Below are 19,726 nucleotides of genomic sequence, written 5' to 3'. Positions count from 1 at the left end.
TCAAAGCACTGATGCAGCTCTTTGTTCCAGGGAGATATCAAAACAAACGTGTTAAAATAAAAGCTTTACAATATACCAGACAGGTAGCTACATTATACTGAAATACAACATTTTGGTTATTGAGATAATACCATAATATTTTGAACTTTGTATGAAGAGGAGGAATACTTTTAGGGAGACACAACAGGGTAAACATAACAAAAACTAGTACAACCCATAAAACAATTTCTGTTGATTTCCTACATTATATATATATTTTGTATTACAAGTTATCTGAAAAGTCGTTGATATTCCATGCATTTGCAAAGTTAATAAGGTAAACCACATCTAGACCATGGATAATTACCATGAACGTTTTCTGACTTTATTTCACTTGTCAGTTTCCATACTGCTAGTGTATATCTCAGTTAGCAAACAGTATGATTGCATTTTCTTGTGAAAAGAAACAAAGTGTCTATTCAGAGCTGAGATTGAGTCATGTCATTATTCTTGTTGGTTCATTTCTGTTGTTACACCACCTCACATTTAAATAGCTTCCTGCAGCTCGCTCCAGGACAGGGAAACTCTCAGACGCCTTATGTCCTCAGTGTAAGAGATCATATTACTTTCTGCACAATAAAACACATCAACAGTGTGAACATATGTTTTAAGTTAGTTAGAATATGCTTCTCATGTTTTGTAAGTTTACAGAGGAGTGACAGCAGAATCAGGTCATGTCATGCAGATAGTTGTGGTAGATGCCAGACAGGGGGAAAGTGCAGAATGGAGGGTTATTTCAACGTGTTGGAGCACATCGGCCTGCGTGGGTTTGGTGGATTGAAGCAAGATTATTGTTGAGGTAAATTCAGAGACACTCACACACCTAAACTGGCCTTCCAAATCCACTCCATCAATCCTGATTTATTGGTGACAGCAGATTTAAAAAAGGCTGTAATGGAGGGATTAGATGTTTTTCATATATGCTTTTTCTGTGACACCAACCTGAAGGAGAAGGGCAGCCTGTTGTGGATGAAACTGTGAATTACAAGCTGAAGAGTGTCCACGTCTCGAGCTGCATGTTTAGTGTTGTATATGGAATAAAACTTGACAAAATATAAAGGTCTACAGTTAATATATGAAATCTATGTTTATTTGTTACTAGGTTGGCTACAGAGTCTGTTAACACGGTTGTATAATTGATTATACTTATATAGTCAGTGTTCCCCCATAAAAGGCAGTTAAAAAATGTGTGGTTAAAAGGCAAATTCAAATAAATCTATGTAAATAATACCATTTAATGAGATTTTAAATGAAATAACCAATTTCAGTGCGTTATCTATCTATCTATATATATATATATATATGTCTGTTTTTCTGTCTAAAGTCTGCTTCCAACCCTTCTTGAAACCCTCTTGCTTGACAAGCCAATAAAAAAAGGAAAACATGACACATCGCATTTTTATGAGTTTTTATTTATTTTATTTTTAGGTGTTTTATTGTTTTTTTTTCTCCAAAAAAATCCTGAGGTATTCACAATATAATGGCATTTATTCTGTTTGAAATGAGACTGGGGGGAGGGGGGGGTAAAATACAGCCAAAAAACAAAACGAAAAGAGAAACGGGCAGTAAAGCTGTTTCGATGATACAACTGTAAATAAATCCACGGTGTCGTACATAAAGGAGCCTTTGAACTGCAACAGTGGAGACTGAAGTCAATCCTCCCCCCGCCCTGCGAACTAGCATCATGCTATCTAGACTGCATTTAGGAAAACCAAGCATCAAACCTCAAAGATGTTTCAAAGCAGGGAGTGCAGGTTAATAACAAGCCAATCCGTCCACTATCATAGCAGTTATTATCAGCTGGAATACCTTAAACTTAAAAACACAAATCTAGTGTGCTTTGTATCTGGCATCCAGATTAAAAACCATCAACGTTTCAAACAATACAAGCTTTAACTGTGAGTTATTAGCAAAGCACTACAGTTCAAATACACCATGCTGTGGCTTCTTTAAACCAGTTTGTTTGTGCCTTCTGAGAGGGTAAACAGTAAACAAAGTCTGACAGTCACAGTAAAGCCAGAAACAGAAGCACCTCACTGTGCTGCAGGTTTCTACTTTACCTGTTACTCTAGACTGTACGTTAGTGTGATGCTTGAATACAATATTTAGCTTTTTGTACACAATGTAAAACTCCTCTACATTGAGTCCTGTTTGCCCTCCACAAAAAAGCAATACATAAAAATAAAACAAACCAAAAAAAACATACAAATGACCAATAAATAAATATCAGTGAGAAAAATACACTGTCGAATAATTTTCTTGCTGTGTCACAGATCTATGATTGATAAAATAACTGCTGTGACTTAAAGAAAATAAGGAAAACACCCGATATTCTCCTGCACAACAATCCCAAATCTGCAACGCAAAACAAAAACAAAACAAAACCCATCACAAGTGCAACATCAGTCACGAGTCTCAGCATTAGGAAAGGAAAAATAAGCTCTGGTGTTCGACCAATCAGCTCAACACTACAGCATCAAACCAGAATGAATAAAAAAAATCATGAAATAGAATAAAAAAATCAAAAAGCAGTGGGCAGGGATGAGAGGGAAAAATAAAGAAATTAAATAACAGCACACTATTTATGACCCAAACTGGGGTAACAAGAAATAAAACGATCATGATATCTGATCAAAGGAAAACAATACATAATAATAATAAAAAAATACTATTAGACTTTCAGCTCAGAGGTTGTCTTTACGTGGCGGTTTCAATACGGTGGCAGACACTACAGCGTAACGGTGAGGAGCCATTGCTCCACCTCGCCAGTAAAGGAAGCTCTGCACTGTCTGGGATCACCCATTTATTTCTTTGTTCAATTTGGTGTCATCTTTGCCCTGAATAATAATAACAAAAATAATAATAATAAAAATAGTAATCATAATAAAAAACAACAATGGACAAAAAATAAAAGCTAATAATAATGATCACCATCGATAAAGACTTTTGGTAGACAAAACTCACACGCGGGTAACTGAAAGAAACACACACGGCACAGGGTGAGGGGAAACAGGACGATCTCTAACAAACACCTTCTGCTAATAATGACACAGCTCCTGCTCCACCACGGGTCCAAAGTGAAAACAAAAATATATATTGCAAACATTTCTTTTTTTAAAAAGGCAAAGAAAACAACTAAAAGTGTGTATTTTTCTAAATACACAATAATTCAACATTTTAAACACACACATACGGAAATATGCGTAAAAATTATAAATAAGGATAAAGTTTTGTGCATCCCCGCCCAAACCCACCGTTGTCGTAGAAAGAAAACAAAAACAATGGCAGTTACAACGGAGAAAATAACATGCAATTGATATACTTTACAGCATTGATCTGTATCTCCCCCAAAACTACAAACCCCAGTCTAACCCTGCGTCCCTCCCCGACCCAAATACAATCCTTAAATATTTGTCAGCTCATTCACAACACACCTCTCGCTCTCCCTCTACTCTTTAGCTGAAGGCGCTGTTTAATCACACTGCGAGGGGGAGGGGCTCAAAAACAAAAACACACTGTAGCTAACTCCAGTTTGTTCGTAAATCTGTGAATGAACCGGAGGATTTCTCCCCCCATGGGAGCAAGCTGACATGCTTTGAATGACTGCATAGTGAAAATGATATTTGGTTTACTTACAGATGGTTTCACAACAAACACACACACCTCTGGCAAACTAAGATACACATAAAGCCACTATTGGCAGGAGCCAGCATTGCTGTGGAGAATGGGATGACTTTATACATTTGATGTGTGTGTGTTACAGATGTTTCCACACACACACGGACAGCCATTCTGAGCACACCTGGCTTGACTGGTTTCACAGAGGTGTTTGCATGGAAATGCACACAAACAGAACGGAAGAGTGAGTGTGTGTTTTAGCAAAATAAACATCAGCTTAATAACAGAGCACAGCAGGAGACTGGGTGCTGCTCCGTGTTCAGACACACGCACAGAGGTTATGATCTAGAGTTTTAGACAAGCTAGCAAGCTAGATAAGTTCCAGGTCGTTTAAAAATATTAGCTCGCAAAGTATGTGCATCACGGGTTAACACAGGTTCACTTGTATTACGAAGTTGACTCATGGTTAATCACCAGAATAACCAATACTACAGTCCTGCATCTGCAAACATGTGTGTAACGGGAATAACATACATTTATATTAATTCATAGGCACGTGTAAAAACAACAAAATGTGGACAGACAACATGAAATATGTTGTTTTTCTAGAGATATGTCGAATTAAAATAATGGTGCAAGATGTTTAACAACTGGATCAGCTAATTTTATTACGCATAATCAGCAGCCATATTGTGAAGGACTTTCTGCCCTGATTGCACGGAAACTCTCAATCACCACCCATGACAGTGGTATCGGGCAAAAAGGGTAAATTCTCCCCAATCTAACCAGAGTAAATATCAATCATTCTAGAGGGTTTGATTAAAACGCAGTAAGTGTGTTTAATCACAATACCTATATTAACGGGTCAGGGCTTAACCTGGAGATAATGCGGTCAACGGATCATTTTTACACTCTTCCAGCTGTACTTAAAGGGACACTGTTTTTCAATATATTTCGTTTTAGTTTACTCATCAGTAGTAGTATGTCTTCTCTGGAACTGGAGGGAGATTTTCTAAATTTAAAAAGTATCATCATGGATAATATAGAAACACTATAATTGGCCTGGCTGATATTAGCTTATATGTACTGTATGGATAGATCAGTTTTCATCATTTAGATTTAAAGTGAGCATCAGATGAGATGGGCCTCTGTTTTAAATAAGTGCACCAGTCTCCCCCTGTACAGTATAACACACACTCAGCACTACTACAGTACAGCGCCCCCCTTCCCACTAGCTATAGATTTCATATATATCATAGCAGAGAGTAATCAATTATAAGGTCAATAACAATAGTCATAACAATTACACGCTTTTGTATTTACGTTGAGTTTTGACACCTTTGGTGTGAACTGTCATGTTGTCAAACCTGCAGGCGACCTGTGGACAGATGGAGGGACGGGGGGACAGGACACAAAGCATCTGGACAGACAGACCTCCCCTCTAATGATAAACTGTACAGTTTAGTGTGACGTCAGGAAATAAAGGATTAACTACTTCCATTACACATAGAGCTACATTTGAGGTGATGTTAATATGTTAGTTAGTACTTTTTATAAATCCAACCTCCCACACTTTCTCTTCTTCTCCCTCTCCCACTTGCTTTCTCTCTCTTCAGACTTTCTTTGTATTTGGTAACACGTTGCATTATTTTACTTATTTGGCTTAAAAAAAAGAATAAAGTATTTGGCCTTTGGGGAAAAGAAGTGACAGCAGCGTCTAAAGCAATAAAAAGTAGCAGCAGTAGCAATGTAAATAAATAACATTGTTTCAACGGTAAACATCATAAACACAACACGCTAACTCACTCGCTAAAATCATAATTGGTAGGTTGGTGTAACACCATGAAAGCTTTTTACAATAACCAGCTAGCCTGTTTCCTCTCTCCTTATTCACACACTTACTTCCTGTCCTCCACCTCACCTCTGACTATTCCCAACTTCCAATCCAACTTCCTTAAATCTCCCCGTCTACTTCTCACCACACTCTATCGCCTCCTCTCGTTTAGCTCTCCCTCTCCTTTTCTGACATCTCTCTCTCCCTCTCTCATACTTCACTTTTCCTCTCTCTATCGTCGCCATTTCGCACTTCTCTGTGTCTAGCAGTGATTTGGTTTTCTGAGTGACGGGGGAGTCTGCATATCTCGCAGGTTTCGGCTGTTGCCCGTCAAAAAGGACTCTAGTCTCAAAATGTGTACATCTACACATCTCAGTTTCAAACACATGGACCTGTTCAGGTGAGCTGGACACAGTCAATTTTATCTTTACAATCTTCTAGTTCAGGGGTCTCAAAGTTCAGTTTCCCACTGGCAGGGACGCTTCTCCAAGCTTTCTGCATAAATGCTAAAGCAGTGCAGCCATTGGTCTTAGCCTGTGACAGCTGGTTTGGGACTACTTGCTTCATCAATTAGTCGGTCGATGACAAAAATATTCTAAAATCATTTAAATAATTGAAGAAACATTTCTGAAGGTTTTCTTTATTGCCAGAATTCAAGATGAACTGCTTTTCTTGGTTTTAAAAGATAACAAGGATATAAGGATTTGGAAATAACTGTTTGACTGAATTATTAAAGTAAAGATTAGTGATTCAGAGATACTGAATAAATCCTTATTTGCAATCCTGGGAAAACAATCTTTAAAACTAAAAGACTATGAAGGCAAAAAGCAGCTATAGACCGAACAGCTATATTTAACATGTGGGCAGCTTTACTGGATCTGAGGCTTTGAGACCCTGCTCTAGGTTCTAAAAACAGCACAAACACGCTTCATAAAGATGTGTCTGTGGTTTCTGAAATGTTTGCAGGAGCAGGTCTAAATCTTTTGGCCTCCACCAACAACAACCTACATGCAGCCTTTGGTCTGGTCACCCTGTGGAGCACTACGTCACAGTACACAGCAGAGGCCGACAGAGAGGAAGAGGTAGACAAACTCAGAGTAAGAAAATGCTCCACAGGTTTTAACATCTTCCTCTTTGTACAAGATAAGCTCCGAACCTCTCCCTCGTTTCTCTAACTTGTAACAGCTATTCAAACAACCAAGAGTACAACTCCCTCCTTCTTCCACTTTCTCTGCTTCTCTCTCCCACACTTCTAGAAAGAATCCCTTTCTCACTCGTTGGTCCCTCCATCTCTTTTAGTTTAGCTATGTTATTCTAAACACAAAACCAAACCAACTCCTCTACAAAGCTAGAATGCAACACTCATTTTTTTGTAAGTATTTTTCATTGTGTTTTTCCCAATTGTGCAGCTTCTAAATACACGATACGGTAACCTAAACATTACTCATATCAAAATGAATGAAAGTTACTATACTTAACATGTTAAAATTAAGCACCGCTAACAGATGAATTTATTATGGTGCGAGTGTAACAGCTGTAGTGTGAAGGTGAATAAATGGCTAGTAGATATAATCTCACTTTTGAAAACAACCAGTGATTGTGTCTTGATACACACACACACACACACACACACACACACACACACACACACACACACACACACACACACACACACACACACACACACACACACACACACACACACACACACACACACACACACACACACACACACACACACACACACACACACACACACACACACACACACACACACACACACACACACACACACACACACACACACACACACACACACACACACACACACACACACACACACACACACACACACACACACACAGAATGTGTGATACTAGAAACCTGAAGAATCATAATTGCACGGGACATTTATGTGTCCTCAAAGGTTTTTGTACAAGAAAGATTCATGTTTGCTAATGTAGCAGATGCTTTGTTCCAGTGTAGTGACTACTCTGTTCCAACGGCTTGGATCGATGCTGAAGACATGTAGGTGAGAAACTAAATGACACGTGGAGGACATGTAGGAACACAGTTTGTATGCAAGTGTGTGGCTATAACACACACTATGCTGTGACGTAATGATAGTGTGACGAGACAGTGTGTAAACAAATGAAGCTAACTACAGTGTGCACATCGTTTTCTCTCCCCCCCCCCCCCTTCCCATGTCTGCCTGTCCAGATTCAACACACTGAGAAACAGAACACCTGTGCCATCCGTCCGTCCATCCCTCCATCGAGGCTCCGCCCCCCCTCTGTGGGCTCTTCAGGGTCTCTGGTGGACAAATGGACAGGCTGGGTCTAACGCTAGGCTTAGCTGCTAACGCTGGGCTAGACTAGGGCAGACTGAGCCGGGCTGGGCTAGGCTACCTACTGAAGAGCGAGTGGAGCTGGTGCTGGTGGCTGTAACACTGGCTGCTGCGGGGCGACTCGGTGCGGTCCATCACCGCCTGGAACCAGCCGGCCACGTCCACGTCCACCACCTCGTAACGCCGGATGAAACTATGCTCCTGGATGAGGAACACGAGGAGATACAGAGAGAGGGGGGGGTTTAGTCACATTGAACCATTTTGTCATTTGGGTGAATCTCAGCAAAATGTTTGTTGCTCATTGTGACGAGTCTCTTACCAACAGCGTGTGGTATTTTGGCCTTTTTCTGTGATCCTTTGTGAGGCTGTGGAAAGACACACAAATAAAGCTTCAATAAGACGTTTTAAATACACATGACATATTTGGAAGGAAAGGCAAGTCTCTTTACAGAACCTGCTCAAGGCAGGACTGTTTTGTTGTTGTTTAGATTCAAGATTCAAAGTCATAGGCACATAAGTATAGAAACGGCAATGAAAAACGTATGACCCGAGCTCCTCCAACAATGCCACATAGTTATATAAGAAAAATTAAAATAAAAAAAAGATAGTGCATAAAGTCTTTATACACATAAATATTTAAATTTAAATATTGTTTATTACAGTGAACAGAGGACAAGATCAAATAATCTATAAGCACCTTCTCCAGTTCTGGATGTAATTATGTGTTCAGTTATGAAACCACCACCTGATGACCTGAGACTTCAAATTAGTAAAAGAGTGGGATGTGTACTCACCAGTCTTTGACGAAGGACTGGAAGTCGAGGGAGAAGCCCATGCCGAGGGGCAGCAGAGGAGGGTCTTCCTGCAGCACTTTGGTCAGAACCTCAAAGTCTGTCTTACAGTTCTTGTAGGGAAACTGTCCCGTGGCCAGCTCCACCTACAGGACACACAGAGCCGTTAACATCCACAATGAAGCAGCACCACCTCTCCCTTTATGCCTATAATGAGTTCCACACAGGGATATCATTTATAGCCAAACATAATAAAAGGTAACACGACAAATAATAAGGTAGAGAAAGTAGTCGTTCACAATGAATCGTTCAATATGCATGGTTTTTAGATGTGTTGCTTATTTCGTACATTGACACGCTTAAATGTTTTACAAAACATGTAAATACATCATTTGAATCCAATATACTGGAGGGAGAAGTACCAGAGCTAGCTCCAATTTTAAGGGCAAGTACTTTTATTTTATTGTAATAAAATGAGAAAAGCTTTACCAGAGAGATGCCAAGGCTCCACACGTCTGCTCGGATGTCATAGTCAGGTTTGGTGGGATCTGGAGGGTCTATTCTCTCAGGCTGCAAGAACACGAGAACAGGTGTTATCGTGATTCAGTTGTGTGTTGGACAGGATGTGATCAACTTAATGTTAGAGATACTTGAGGTGTCTTAAGAGCAGTGTGTGTGAGTTTTGACTCACCGCCATGTAGGCAGCACAGCCGGCGCTGCGGGTCTTGGCTTTGGAGTCGACGAGGCGTCCGCTGATGCCGAAGTCACACAGTTTGATCTGACCTTTATCGTCCAGGAGGATGTTGGAGGGCTTCACGTCCCGGTGGATGACACCGTGTTTGTCTTTCAGGTACAGCAACGCCTTCACGATCTGGAGAACAAACGCACAGTACAACAAATTAGAACAGAACAGGCGAGCAGTGTTGCACTTTCTCATCTGCAGTGTTCATACAGAGGTTACTAAATAAACCCAATCACGAGGCATCCCGCTAACCCTAACTCTAGCTTCAGACAGACATAGCCAAACTCATAAAAATGATCTAACCAAGCTAAGGGCTCCAAAGTACACAATGAGCAAGTATCCTCATTAAGTAGCAAGTGCTATGTGAACAAACCCCTGCAACATCAACTAATAACATTAAATAATAACAAATTAATAACATCAAACCTGCTCAAAATACAAGACAATGTTATGTCTTGAGGAGACTGTGAAGTCTTTTGGACAAAATGTCCTCTCCATTAAAGGCAGCTCTTTCTGGAATAGCCTCCCAACTGAGATACGGGATTGTCCCTCTCTCAATAGTTTTAAAGGTCAACTCCAAGAATGGTTGAGAAACAAACATCCGTGTAATCACCGCTAAATGCACTTTAACACAGGGGTATCTCCTCTTGCACTTTAGGTAGCTCTTTTAACTTCTCTTGCACTTTATATATCAAAGCTGCTACATTGTACTGCCATGTGGTAAATGCTTGTATGCTGCTCTTGCTCTTCCTGCATGTCATGTACTTATATGTTGTATGTGAAGGGACTACGGATGGAAATTAGCTCAAAGCTAAAATCCGGCTCATATACACTTATAAGCATTATTTCTTTTTAAAGTGTTCATCAATGTGCACTGTCCCGGTTCAAAGAAACGATTCAAATGAAAAATGTGGTTCTATGTTTTTCTGTATTGGAAAATACTTGAATAGTGAAATTAAAGCACATTGTGTGAATGTTGCATCTGCGTGGGAGTGTGTGTGTTTTTCCACTTACTGCTACCGTCATCTTCCCGAGGATGCGCTCCGGCATGGGGCCCTGGATTCTCTTCTTCAGCTTCTCAGCACACGTTCCCATCAGCTCCATGGCAATGAAGACATCAGTCTGTACACACATCATTAAAAACACATTTACCAAACACATTCCCCTTTTAGTGGTTCAGTTGAGGAGGGGGCACAGGGGTAAAAGGAGTCAGATTGCATGCAAATATAAAAATAAACCAGAGGCTCCAGTTTGTTTGGGGAGACTGCATTTAGCAGTGGAAGTGCTCCGATTCAGAATAAACACTGAAATGTATTTTGGGGACACCCACGTTGGTAACTATGGCGCCATAGCACTGGATGATGTAGGGGCAGTCGTGACTCTTCAGCACCACGTCCAGGTCCATCAGGATCCTCTTGTTCTCATCTTTGTTTCCTGTACGGCGCATTTGCTGGTGACACACACAGAAACAATCCATTAGAAAATGACAAAACAAAGACCCCTCTGGTGAGCTGACTGCCTGGTTGTTAAACAGCTCAGTGGGCTGTAATTAAGACGTCTCTTATTAGGTTATTAGTGCCACCGTGTTGGGAAATTAGCCACAATCAAAACACAACGGGAAGTCAGAGAGCTAAGCCGGGGTTAGCATCGCGCTCCTGCTGAATTGTATTCACGCTTACTGGTGTTTTAGAGTTCATGTCTTTATGATCCTCGGCCTTTAGGGACCTTTTTGGTTGCATTTTGAAAATAGGCCTTAAGCTAAGACATGACCAGTGCACTCATTACAATTTGTTTCCTCATATGGTCGATTTGACATCATTAGTAAAGCATAAATAACTAAAAATAACTATAAATTGCTCATGTAAAGAAGACGTATGGCATGTTTAATGACACTGGCTACCTGTCTAAATTAAAATTGTGCGAGGGGTGCTGTCATTTATTAGGAAATCCATCTTTCAATTTGTTTTGCACAGCTTAAATACAATAGTAACACCAGCAGCTTACAAAGAATGCTAAGGATTAATTGTGTGAATGAAAAAAGTAGTTCATCTTTCTGTACAGAGTTTACACAACACACAGTTTAGCTGTTACCAACTCCCATCACAGTTCACCTAATTGAAAAAGCTTCAAAATGGACATTTACATTAGGTAATATAAAGATGTTTCCTATTTGTGCCTCTCTGTATTATTAAATAATTGTTCTCTTGTTAACATTTCCTGTCTAGATTTTGACACATATATATTTGTACATCGCAAATTGACAATCAATCTCAACAGCTGTAGGTGATGGGACCCTGTAGCCATAACACTTTTGCCACGGGGAAATATGAAATCTAAACCTAGGATTCAAATCATCTCTCTGTACGTTTGTTCTGTTTAAACCAATAAGAAGCAAGTCCTGATGAATGTGTGGTGTAAACAGAGTGCAGGCTCTTACTTTCACAGCGATGACATGGGCGGTCTTCTTGAATCGCACTTTGAAGACTTGTCCGCAGGTCCCACTGCCGATCTCCCCCTCACTGATCAGGTCTGTCACCTCTGCTGGATACCGCTGTGGACGGGCAAAGGAACAGAGAGAAATAAGTCTTTCGATTATGCTACATTTGGATTTACTGGTTAAAATGTTAATGTTGTCTCTTCGCGATATCCCCGAGCTGAAAACAGATGAGAGGCCAATTCAGATGTTCTGCTTCGTAAGGCAACAGCAAACCCCTCTGGGCAATTTAGTCACAAATGTTTTGATGTGTAATTAAGCTGCTCCCCCATTGGCCCCGCCTAAGAATACCATGACACAGCGGGAAGATAAATATATTTCTTTGCTTTGCTAAAACTAATTATTTGTGACTGAAATGAGAGTGACGATTGGTCAAGCAATTGACTGTGAAACCCCTCTGAGCTAATGAGAATAAGTAACAACAATCAGGAGTAGATCATGTTCTCGGGCATCTTCAAACCCTGACAGGCACTGACTGTGAAACGGGACCTGGAGGCTAGAAGAGGGAGAAAAACAAACTTAAAGAATTGGGGCCGAGCCATAGCTAATCTAAATGTTATCTTGTTAGACATAAACAAATACCCATCCAAACTGTTTTCATAAGAATCTGTTTCTTGTAAAGGAGAAGCAAAATGCCAGGGGCTGTTGTTTCCCTTCATAGAGATTCTCTGCTCTCCTCAAAGACACTTCAGTAGTCTGGTATGGATGTTTGCTTTTATAGGGCTTTGACCTTGACCTGGGTTGTCTCTGTTTTCAAGAGGTCCAGACATTACAAACTGGTGACTGTAGTTTGTAGCAAATGTGACTCAAATATAAGTCAAATAGAAGTGTGGCGTAGTTGTTGTCCGTAGGTGTTTGGAACAGGGGGTCACAGGTTCAAACCTCGCTGCAGTCAGCATGTCGTTGTGTCCCTGGGCAAGACACTTCACCCCAAATTGCTCCTGTGGGGATTGCCCACAGTATTGAATATGTAAGTCGCTTTGGATAAAAGCGTCTAACAAGTAACATGTAAAAAAAAAAAAAGTAACATTTGTTGGGGACTTTTTTCAGCTGTGGAATAATACACATTTACTGCTTTTGGGAGTTTTTACAGGAGCAGGTTGGACTACTACTGTATGCGGGACTGAGTCATAATAAATGACAGTCTTCATGTCCACAGTACACAGTAGAAGGAACATGTTACCCCGTGCAACAGTGTGGCACATTAATGCGTTTTTAATTGTTTTTGGAGAACAAAATAGGTCAAATAAAATACATCCAATGTACTAGGACGTCCAAGATTTGCTGACCATAACCATGTATCACCTGCCTGATGATCTCTCACCCTGGTTTTCAGTTATGTATTTAACAAAGTGTATGGAATCAACATTTTTCAGACTACAGAAAGTCAACATGTGTCACATCTCACCGTGCCGTCGATCTTCAGGTAGCCCGTCTGTTTCATGATCTCCTGCAATTTCTGGTCTATCTCTGCACTGTGGGGACAAAAGACACCATGTGAGAGGGTGCAGAAGCTACAGTACGTATGTTTCAGTGTAAAACTCCCATAGCAACATAAGAGAGGCTTCTGACTCACAAATGGATGCTGTGTGCATTTCTGTACACACTTTCAACCCACACACAAGTGTAACACAACCTGCTTTTCTTTAGATGACCTTTTGTCCGGCCCACTTTTCACTTTTAATGTCGTTCATGTGACGATCTTGTTTGTGTTATGTGAGATCACTGTAACTATTTTGTCTCTTTATGTTCATATTTATAATTCCTCTGTACTAAATATTTCTTCATAATTATTTTCAACCAGATAGTTGTGACTCAACAGTAAGACTGGCTGACTTTCGTTAAGTCATTGCTAATAATAATTGCAGTTAAGTATTTTATTCAGAAAAAATAAATAAAATGTAAATCACATCATCAACCAACATCTCAGTAAGTCTTTACAGTTTTTTTCCTAATAGGCAATTATCGATGCTGCATAAACAGTCATTTTAGACTAAAAACTTCAGTTTCTAGGTAGTAATTAATCTATGAACATCATCACGTGTGCACATACTTCTCTAAGCTCTTCTGCAGGGCGTAGGGAGGGGTGGGCAGTGTGAGCATGTGTCGCGGGCGGCTGGGGTACGGGTGGTGCTGAGGGGAGCTCTCTGAAGACGAGGAGCGGCTGCCTCCATCGTTGGCCAGTGGCAGCTGGAGCGCTGGGGGGGGGGGGGACATGACACATTAGAAACAGACAGGCAAACGGAGCGAGTGGTACAGTGCGTTTTGCACCCGAGGCCAGCATGCCAGAAAGTGTAAACGCATGCCTTTACTGACTGCCTCATTTCAGTGGTTTAAAGAGGTCTTGCACAAATAGAGAAGGAGGTGTGTTTTATTTGCTTTGTTCAACACATTTCAGTGTTTAAATTTACTTTGCATTTCCATTTTGAAAATCTGGGCTTCAGGTTCTTTTTTGCACAATTGAAAGTGATTGAGAAATCCTTTGGAATGATCGTATCCTGTGTAGTATCAAGGAAAAAGGGTTCCCATGAGACAGCCAGGGAAACTGGCCTTTGCGGGGTCAAAGTGTTCTTTCACTACAGCCCTGCTATCTACACCCTGGGTAGGATTTAACCAGCATATGAACTTGACTTGTTTTCATTTCCCAGAGGTTACAGCTTTGTTTTTATTTCGCTGATGTCCCGACCTAATGTTAAAACAAACAGGACCGTTATCTCACAGCAAAAGCAACACCATTCTCAGGCAGGGGAGCGAGCACAGGGTTAGCTCACAGCTTGGGAGGTACAGTTTGGGGATGTGGATGTCGACAGTTCACTTTTAAAGGAAAACTATGGTTTATTAATACTTGGGTTTTGTTCATCAGCTGTAGCCTTGGCTTATGTTATGCAGTGTACAGTGTACACACGAAAAGGACTGCTGAGACCTCGGCAAAAATACAAAGAAAAGACCAATAAGGAAAGCAGTACAGGGCTTCAGTTGTAATCAACCACATGGATTTGAAATTCAAAGTGAGCGCAACCGTAATATTTATAATTATCCATCACTGTGCAAGAAAACTTGGTGTGTGTCAAACAATTTGTCAAAGTTAGTCAATCTGGGAAATGTACTCGATGTTTACAACCTACAGTTTGGGTAATCATTTCAAATAGATGTATGTATGTACACTAACAGAACGGACAGCCTAAGTAATGAAAATACAACCCAGTTTGACATAACATCAACTGATTCCCCGAAACTATTTGATAAACAAGACGCCATATTGACTGGCTGTTGCAACATGCTGCCAGCCCTGTAGGTCTAACTCGTTCATTCAAGGACAAGTTAAGACTCAGCTGACCTTGTATATCAGGTGTACGTGCAAGCACGGACTCATTTCCAAATTGTGATGTAAAAGAATTTCAGGAAAACAATCTAAAGTGATGATAGCACAGACCTGTCATGCAACCAAATTAAAAGACTATGTGTGCGTTCCATAACCCATAGTAGCATACTTTTTAGTATCCTTGAAAAAGTGAAGTCCAAATACATAGTATGTTAAATCCAAGAAGCAAAAAATACCAGGAAGCCATATTGCATCATTTTGCAGTACGGAATGTGGCATGCTTTTCTGTCTATTCTGACTCGCAATCCTTTGTGAAGGGGATATATTAGAAGGACAATGTTATGAAGAAACTGTCAACATACTAAATGCGACAGTACATGCTGTCAGGGAAGCTGTGAACTATTGCAAAAGTAAAAAAGAAAAGTATGCCATTTAGAAAACAGCGTCTGACTATGTATTTAAGGAGTGCCATTAAGAAGTTTAGTTTTCATTCATTATCATCAATTTCACAACAGCAACTTTTTACACGTTTGGAACCAATTTGCAAACCCTAAGAGGACCATGCAGCCATTATTAATATTAATATGATTAACAGTATGTTTGTAGTAGAAGGCTGGCATCTCTTCTGAGAAAACCAGCAGGTGTTTTATATCCACGAGTCACCTGTGGAGGGATGCGCCTGTAAGGGGAGAATCAGTTAGTGAAGGAGAGGAGGGATTAGTGTGGGGAGGAAGAAGGACCCAGGCAGTCTTTGGCACAGATTGCATCTCCATAGTTCGGCTGGCTCCAGATGAACGGATGTGAGGACAGACGGGCAGACAGACAAGGAGACGAACCAACACACAAATACTCGCAGGCACTGCTGCACCGCCTCCAGCTCACACAGTGCTGCTGCAAAAAGGGAGGTGCAAGGGGGGATGCCAGAGGATGAATAAGAGACAAACAACATCAAACAGAGAGAGAGGAGAACTTCGGCCAAAACTGCATAGCACAGACTAAGCTGGAAGTCAGACAGTCAGTCAGTCAGTCAGACTCGGACAGGAAGTCTTCAGGCTCCACACACAGAGAGAGAGAGAGAGAGAGAGAGCAGCCAGTGTTCACTCCTGCAGACGGACCAGTGGGGATGCTGGATTAGAGACTGTGTCGGACAAAACACAACCCAAAACATTGTGTTGTGCAGAAAAGCTACATGCACCATGATCTCTGCCTCCAGCAAAACAAAGGTTAATTAGCTGATGCACGTCCAGACAAACACACACTGTGGACATCAACACACACCAACACTGCCCTGCCACTGGCACAGACTCACGGTGAGAGAGGAGTCAGAATGGAAAGACAGAGAGGATGTGATTAGAGGGGAGGTGTAAATAACTGCTCGGCTAAAATATCAGAACTGGTTTCACAGATATAGATTTAGTTTCAACCCTTCAGCAGAAGGTCTTATTAAAACGTCAGACACTGTTGTCAATGTATTTCTAACATTCAAGAAATGTAAAACCAGTAAAATGTTTAAACTTATCAGGCAGATGTACTTATGGGCCTTTGTGATCCATGTATTTAATTTATCGTTGTTGTACTTCTACAAACATTTGAGATGTACATCTAGAGTTGTTAGAGAGAGTTAATTGACTAGTATAGTCATTTGTTCAGGCATTTCTCACAGTCTTTTTAGTATTTTTAATAAGACTGAATGTAAGAAACGATCATTCCAGTGTAAAGAAGACACATGAGTAATTGCAGTAAGTGAAGGGCAGTATTGAGAGCCTATTATAGACAGGAGTTAAAATATGGCGCTAAACTTAACTGGGCAAAATGTAAGGAGCTGGATGGCCTGTGTTCTTCTCTGATAGGTTAAAAAAATAAGAAAGATAAGGGAGGAGGGGATGGGAGGTGAAACGGGGGACGGAGGTGTTGGGGGAGAGAGAGAGAGGTGCAGTGGCAGAGAGAGCGATGGATTGAATGATACCTGCACGCTGGGAAGGTGCTGGAGCAGGACTGAGCTGGATCACGATGACTAGACAGAGGAAAGAAAATATACACACATACGCAAATTACTGCACTGTACGACTAACACGATCAGACACACACATACAAGCATACACACACATCTCTCGAAAAATTATACAAATACACGGAAAAATACATTCTGACTTGTATGAGTTCCGTGTTCTCTTCACACAAACACATCTGAGTTTTTTCCCCCCAAAAAACATTTTTATGTGGTTTGGTAATATAATGGCTGTTATCCGATTAACTAAATCAGATGGTATTGAGGCATTACTCCTTTTTGGCATAGGAGAATCATTCTATGGCTTGGATTAAAAGGCAACACTTCTTCTTTTTGAGAAGTTTCAAAAATGTAAAGCTAAAGTAACCTCTAAAAAACACATTTCAAACAAAAGGCACAAAAGCAGATTTGTGGTCAATGTCTCTTCAACCTCATGAATAGACAAGTGATCTGTAGGAAAGAATGATCTTTAAACAGTCAGTCAGAGAACAGGGTTTCTGATATCGGTGACAAGCTGTTTTTAAAGTCCAATATGTTGCCACAGAGTTTGTTTTGGTGTAACATGTCAGTGCAGGCATGATGTTGCAGCACTGAACGAGCCGGGCTGTCTAAAGAGATTTTCATTGTTTTTTAAAGCTATCTCTGACCCACAGTGAGCCGTCTTTCTATTTTTACGGATCATGATTGTGGAACATTCTCCCAGAAGACCTGACTGTCATACTTTAAAGAGCAAAGTCAAGACCCACCTTTTTAAAATGTGGTTTTTAACAGAATTTTATTTTATTATTATTCAATTTAAATTGTATTCTTTTTTAATATTTGATTCATGTTTGATTCAGTCCTGCATTGGTATTAAGTGTTCTTTTTTTTTTAATCACAAAGCTGCTACTCTGGATATACCCGAGAAGGGGGAGATAGTATTGTTACTATTTTTTGTAAATTGGCTATGTTTTTGGTTTGTGAAGCACTTTGAGTTACATTTGTGTATGAAAAATGCTAAATAAATAAAGTTTGATTTGATGATTTTCTTCTCAGGGCCCAACATTACAGTTTCACCATATCTTACAAAACTCATATGTACTGACAACTGTAAAGGGTTTTATGACAATAAGTCTGTAGCAGACTAAAATTCAACCACCATATGTAAGCAGTAGTTTATAAAGCTTAAAGATATAACCAACACCTGGTAACGTCTGTAGAACGTTAGCTAACAGAACTGATAGCTCCCACACATTAGCGTCTGTTTCGTCAAGGGTCAAAACTGCCACTGAAAACTGACTTTGCCGCAGGAGACACAAGCAAACACGCTGCTTAATAATAACAACGTGAAACTTCAGATACACTACAGACAAATGGCATCTCCATTATATTTCACAACGAGGTTGAACACTACATCAGATTTGACGATGGGCCCTGCCACCGACTATCACTCATATTGCTAGCTTTTTAGCCTAGCTTGTTTGACAGGACAGTCAGAACAGATTTCGGGACGTGACTGCCAGCGAAACATTTGATGACACCGCTTTATTTGTAATTTTATTTTTGCCTCACTCACTATAGAAATTGTCCTACTTGTTAAGAAAGTGATTCGATGGTAAAAATCAAACGACTGAGCTGAGTCGGTGTTTGTTTATGTAGCTAGCCTGTTAGCATGTAGCAGCATAACACCCCCTCCTCCCTCCGCCTCTCCGATCTTTCCCCTTGCTATTCTGCCCGTTACCGACACCCCGGTGCTCCCCGGTGGACACTCACTCGGCCTCGGACGTGATCTCTGCGGACTCATCTCGATGTTAAGGTCGATTCTCCTGCGAGCTTCTTCATTTTCTTGCTTTAGTTTCTCCTCGATTCGCGACAACCTCTTTTCCAGCGACGACATCTTGAAAAATTGAGCACCATGTAGTTCCCAGCAGCGCTCTCGACTCCCTCTCCGGCAAGCAAGCAGACTGGACACACACGCACGCGCGCACACGCACACTCAAATGAATAGTAATTTACCAATTTATTTCGTACGGATATGATTATTGAGGAGGAATATCATGTACTTACTTATCAACTCCTAATCAACTAACCCCTTGCCCTTATTCCTCCTAGCTTAGCACTTTCTACTTTTGTTGTTATTTTATTTGACTTGCTTGTAAGCGCTTTGAGCACCAGGAAAAGCGCTTTATAAATATAATGTATTATTATTATTACTTATTCAACTACATCTACATCACATGGTACTCAAACATAAGGCTGAGTTTGCTTAGTTACCAAGAAACTGTAAACAATTATTTTCTCAATGTCAACCTTATTGTTGAGCTTTATAAAAGTAAATTCTTGACCTTAGGCTGCAGGTGTCAGACATGCATAAAAATCGTAACCTGGAACATGAATTGATATTTTATGAACTAAAATATTTTGCCATTACAACCCAAGCTCCAACCGAAAACATGTGATAAAGGCCGTCCGGTAGCCGAGAGTATGTCTGCTGGCTGTCACATAAGGGAATAATCATTTAGTAAAATATGTCTCTGATGTATGTGTTTTGC

At 40.4% G+C, this 19,726-nt stretch overlaps 1 protein-coding gene across 3 annotated transcripts; it reads right to left on the bottom strand.

The window, feature by feature from the left end:
- Positions 1-1,433: 1,433 nt before the first annotated feature.
- On the bottom strand, positions 1,434-19,138 carry map2k7 (mitogen-activated protein kinase kinase 7). Of its 3 annotated transcripts, XM_034083421.1 has the most exons (13): positions 18,948-19,138; positions 17,154-17,201; positions 13,919-14,063; positions 13,274-13,340; positions 11,809-11,922; positions 10,702-10,821; positions 10,386-10,493; positions 9,321-9,500; positions 9,119-9,199; positions 8,633-8,775; positions 8,158-8,203; positions 7,904-8,039; positions 1,434-5,831 (listed from the first exon to the last, which is right to left on the bottom strand). In XM_034083421.1, the coding sequence occupies exons 1-13, from the start codon at positions 19,069-19,071 to the stop codon at positions 5,626-5,628; spliced, it is 1,518 nt and encodes a 505-aa protein (XP_033939312.1). In that variant the 5' UTR covers positions 19,072-19,138; the 3' UTR covers positions 1,434-5,625. The 3 variants fall into 3 exon arrangements, with proteins under 3 accessions (XP_033939312.1, XP_033939294.1, XP_033939303.1); XM_034083403.2 differs by lacking the exon at positions 1,434-5,831 and having other exon boundaries at positions 7,298-8,039; XM_034083412.2 differs by lacking the exons at positions 1,434-5,831; positions 17,154-17,201 and having other exon boundaries at positions 7,298-8,039.
- Positions 19,139-19,726: the final 588 nt, after the last annotated feature.

This window comes from Pseudochaenichthys georgianus, chromosome 1 (genome assembly GCF_902827115.2).
Source record: "Pseudochaenichthys georgianus chromosome 1, fPseGeo1.2, whole genome shotgun sequence".
Classification (NCBI taxonomy): Eukaryota; Metazoa; Chordata; class Actinopteri; order Perciformes; family Channichthyidae; genus Pseudochaenichthys; species Pseudochaenichthys georgianus.
The sequence above is the reverse complement of the archived record's forward strand: the minus strand, read 5'-3'. Positions and strand labels throughout refer to the sequence as shown.

Bases quoted from the DNA above. Each gene is read 5' to 3' on its own strand.
- map2k7 (XM_034083421.1), bottom strand. From the start codon at position 19,071: ATGTCGTCGCTGGAAAAGAGGTTGTCGCGAATCGAGGAGAAACTAAAG. The intron at 14,064-17,153 runs GTATCATTCAAT...CCCCCCCCCCAG, and splicing joins AGCACCTTCCCAGCGTGCAG to CGCTCCAGCTGCCACTGGCC. The intron at 10,494-10,701 runs GTGGGTGTCCCC...ATGTGTGTACAG, and splicing joins ATGGCGCCATAGTTACCAAC to ACTGATGTCTTCATTGCCAT.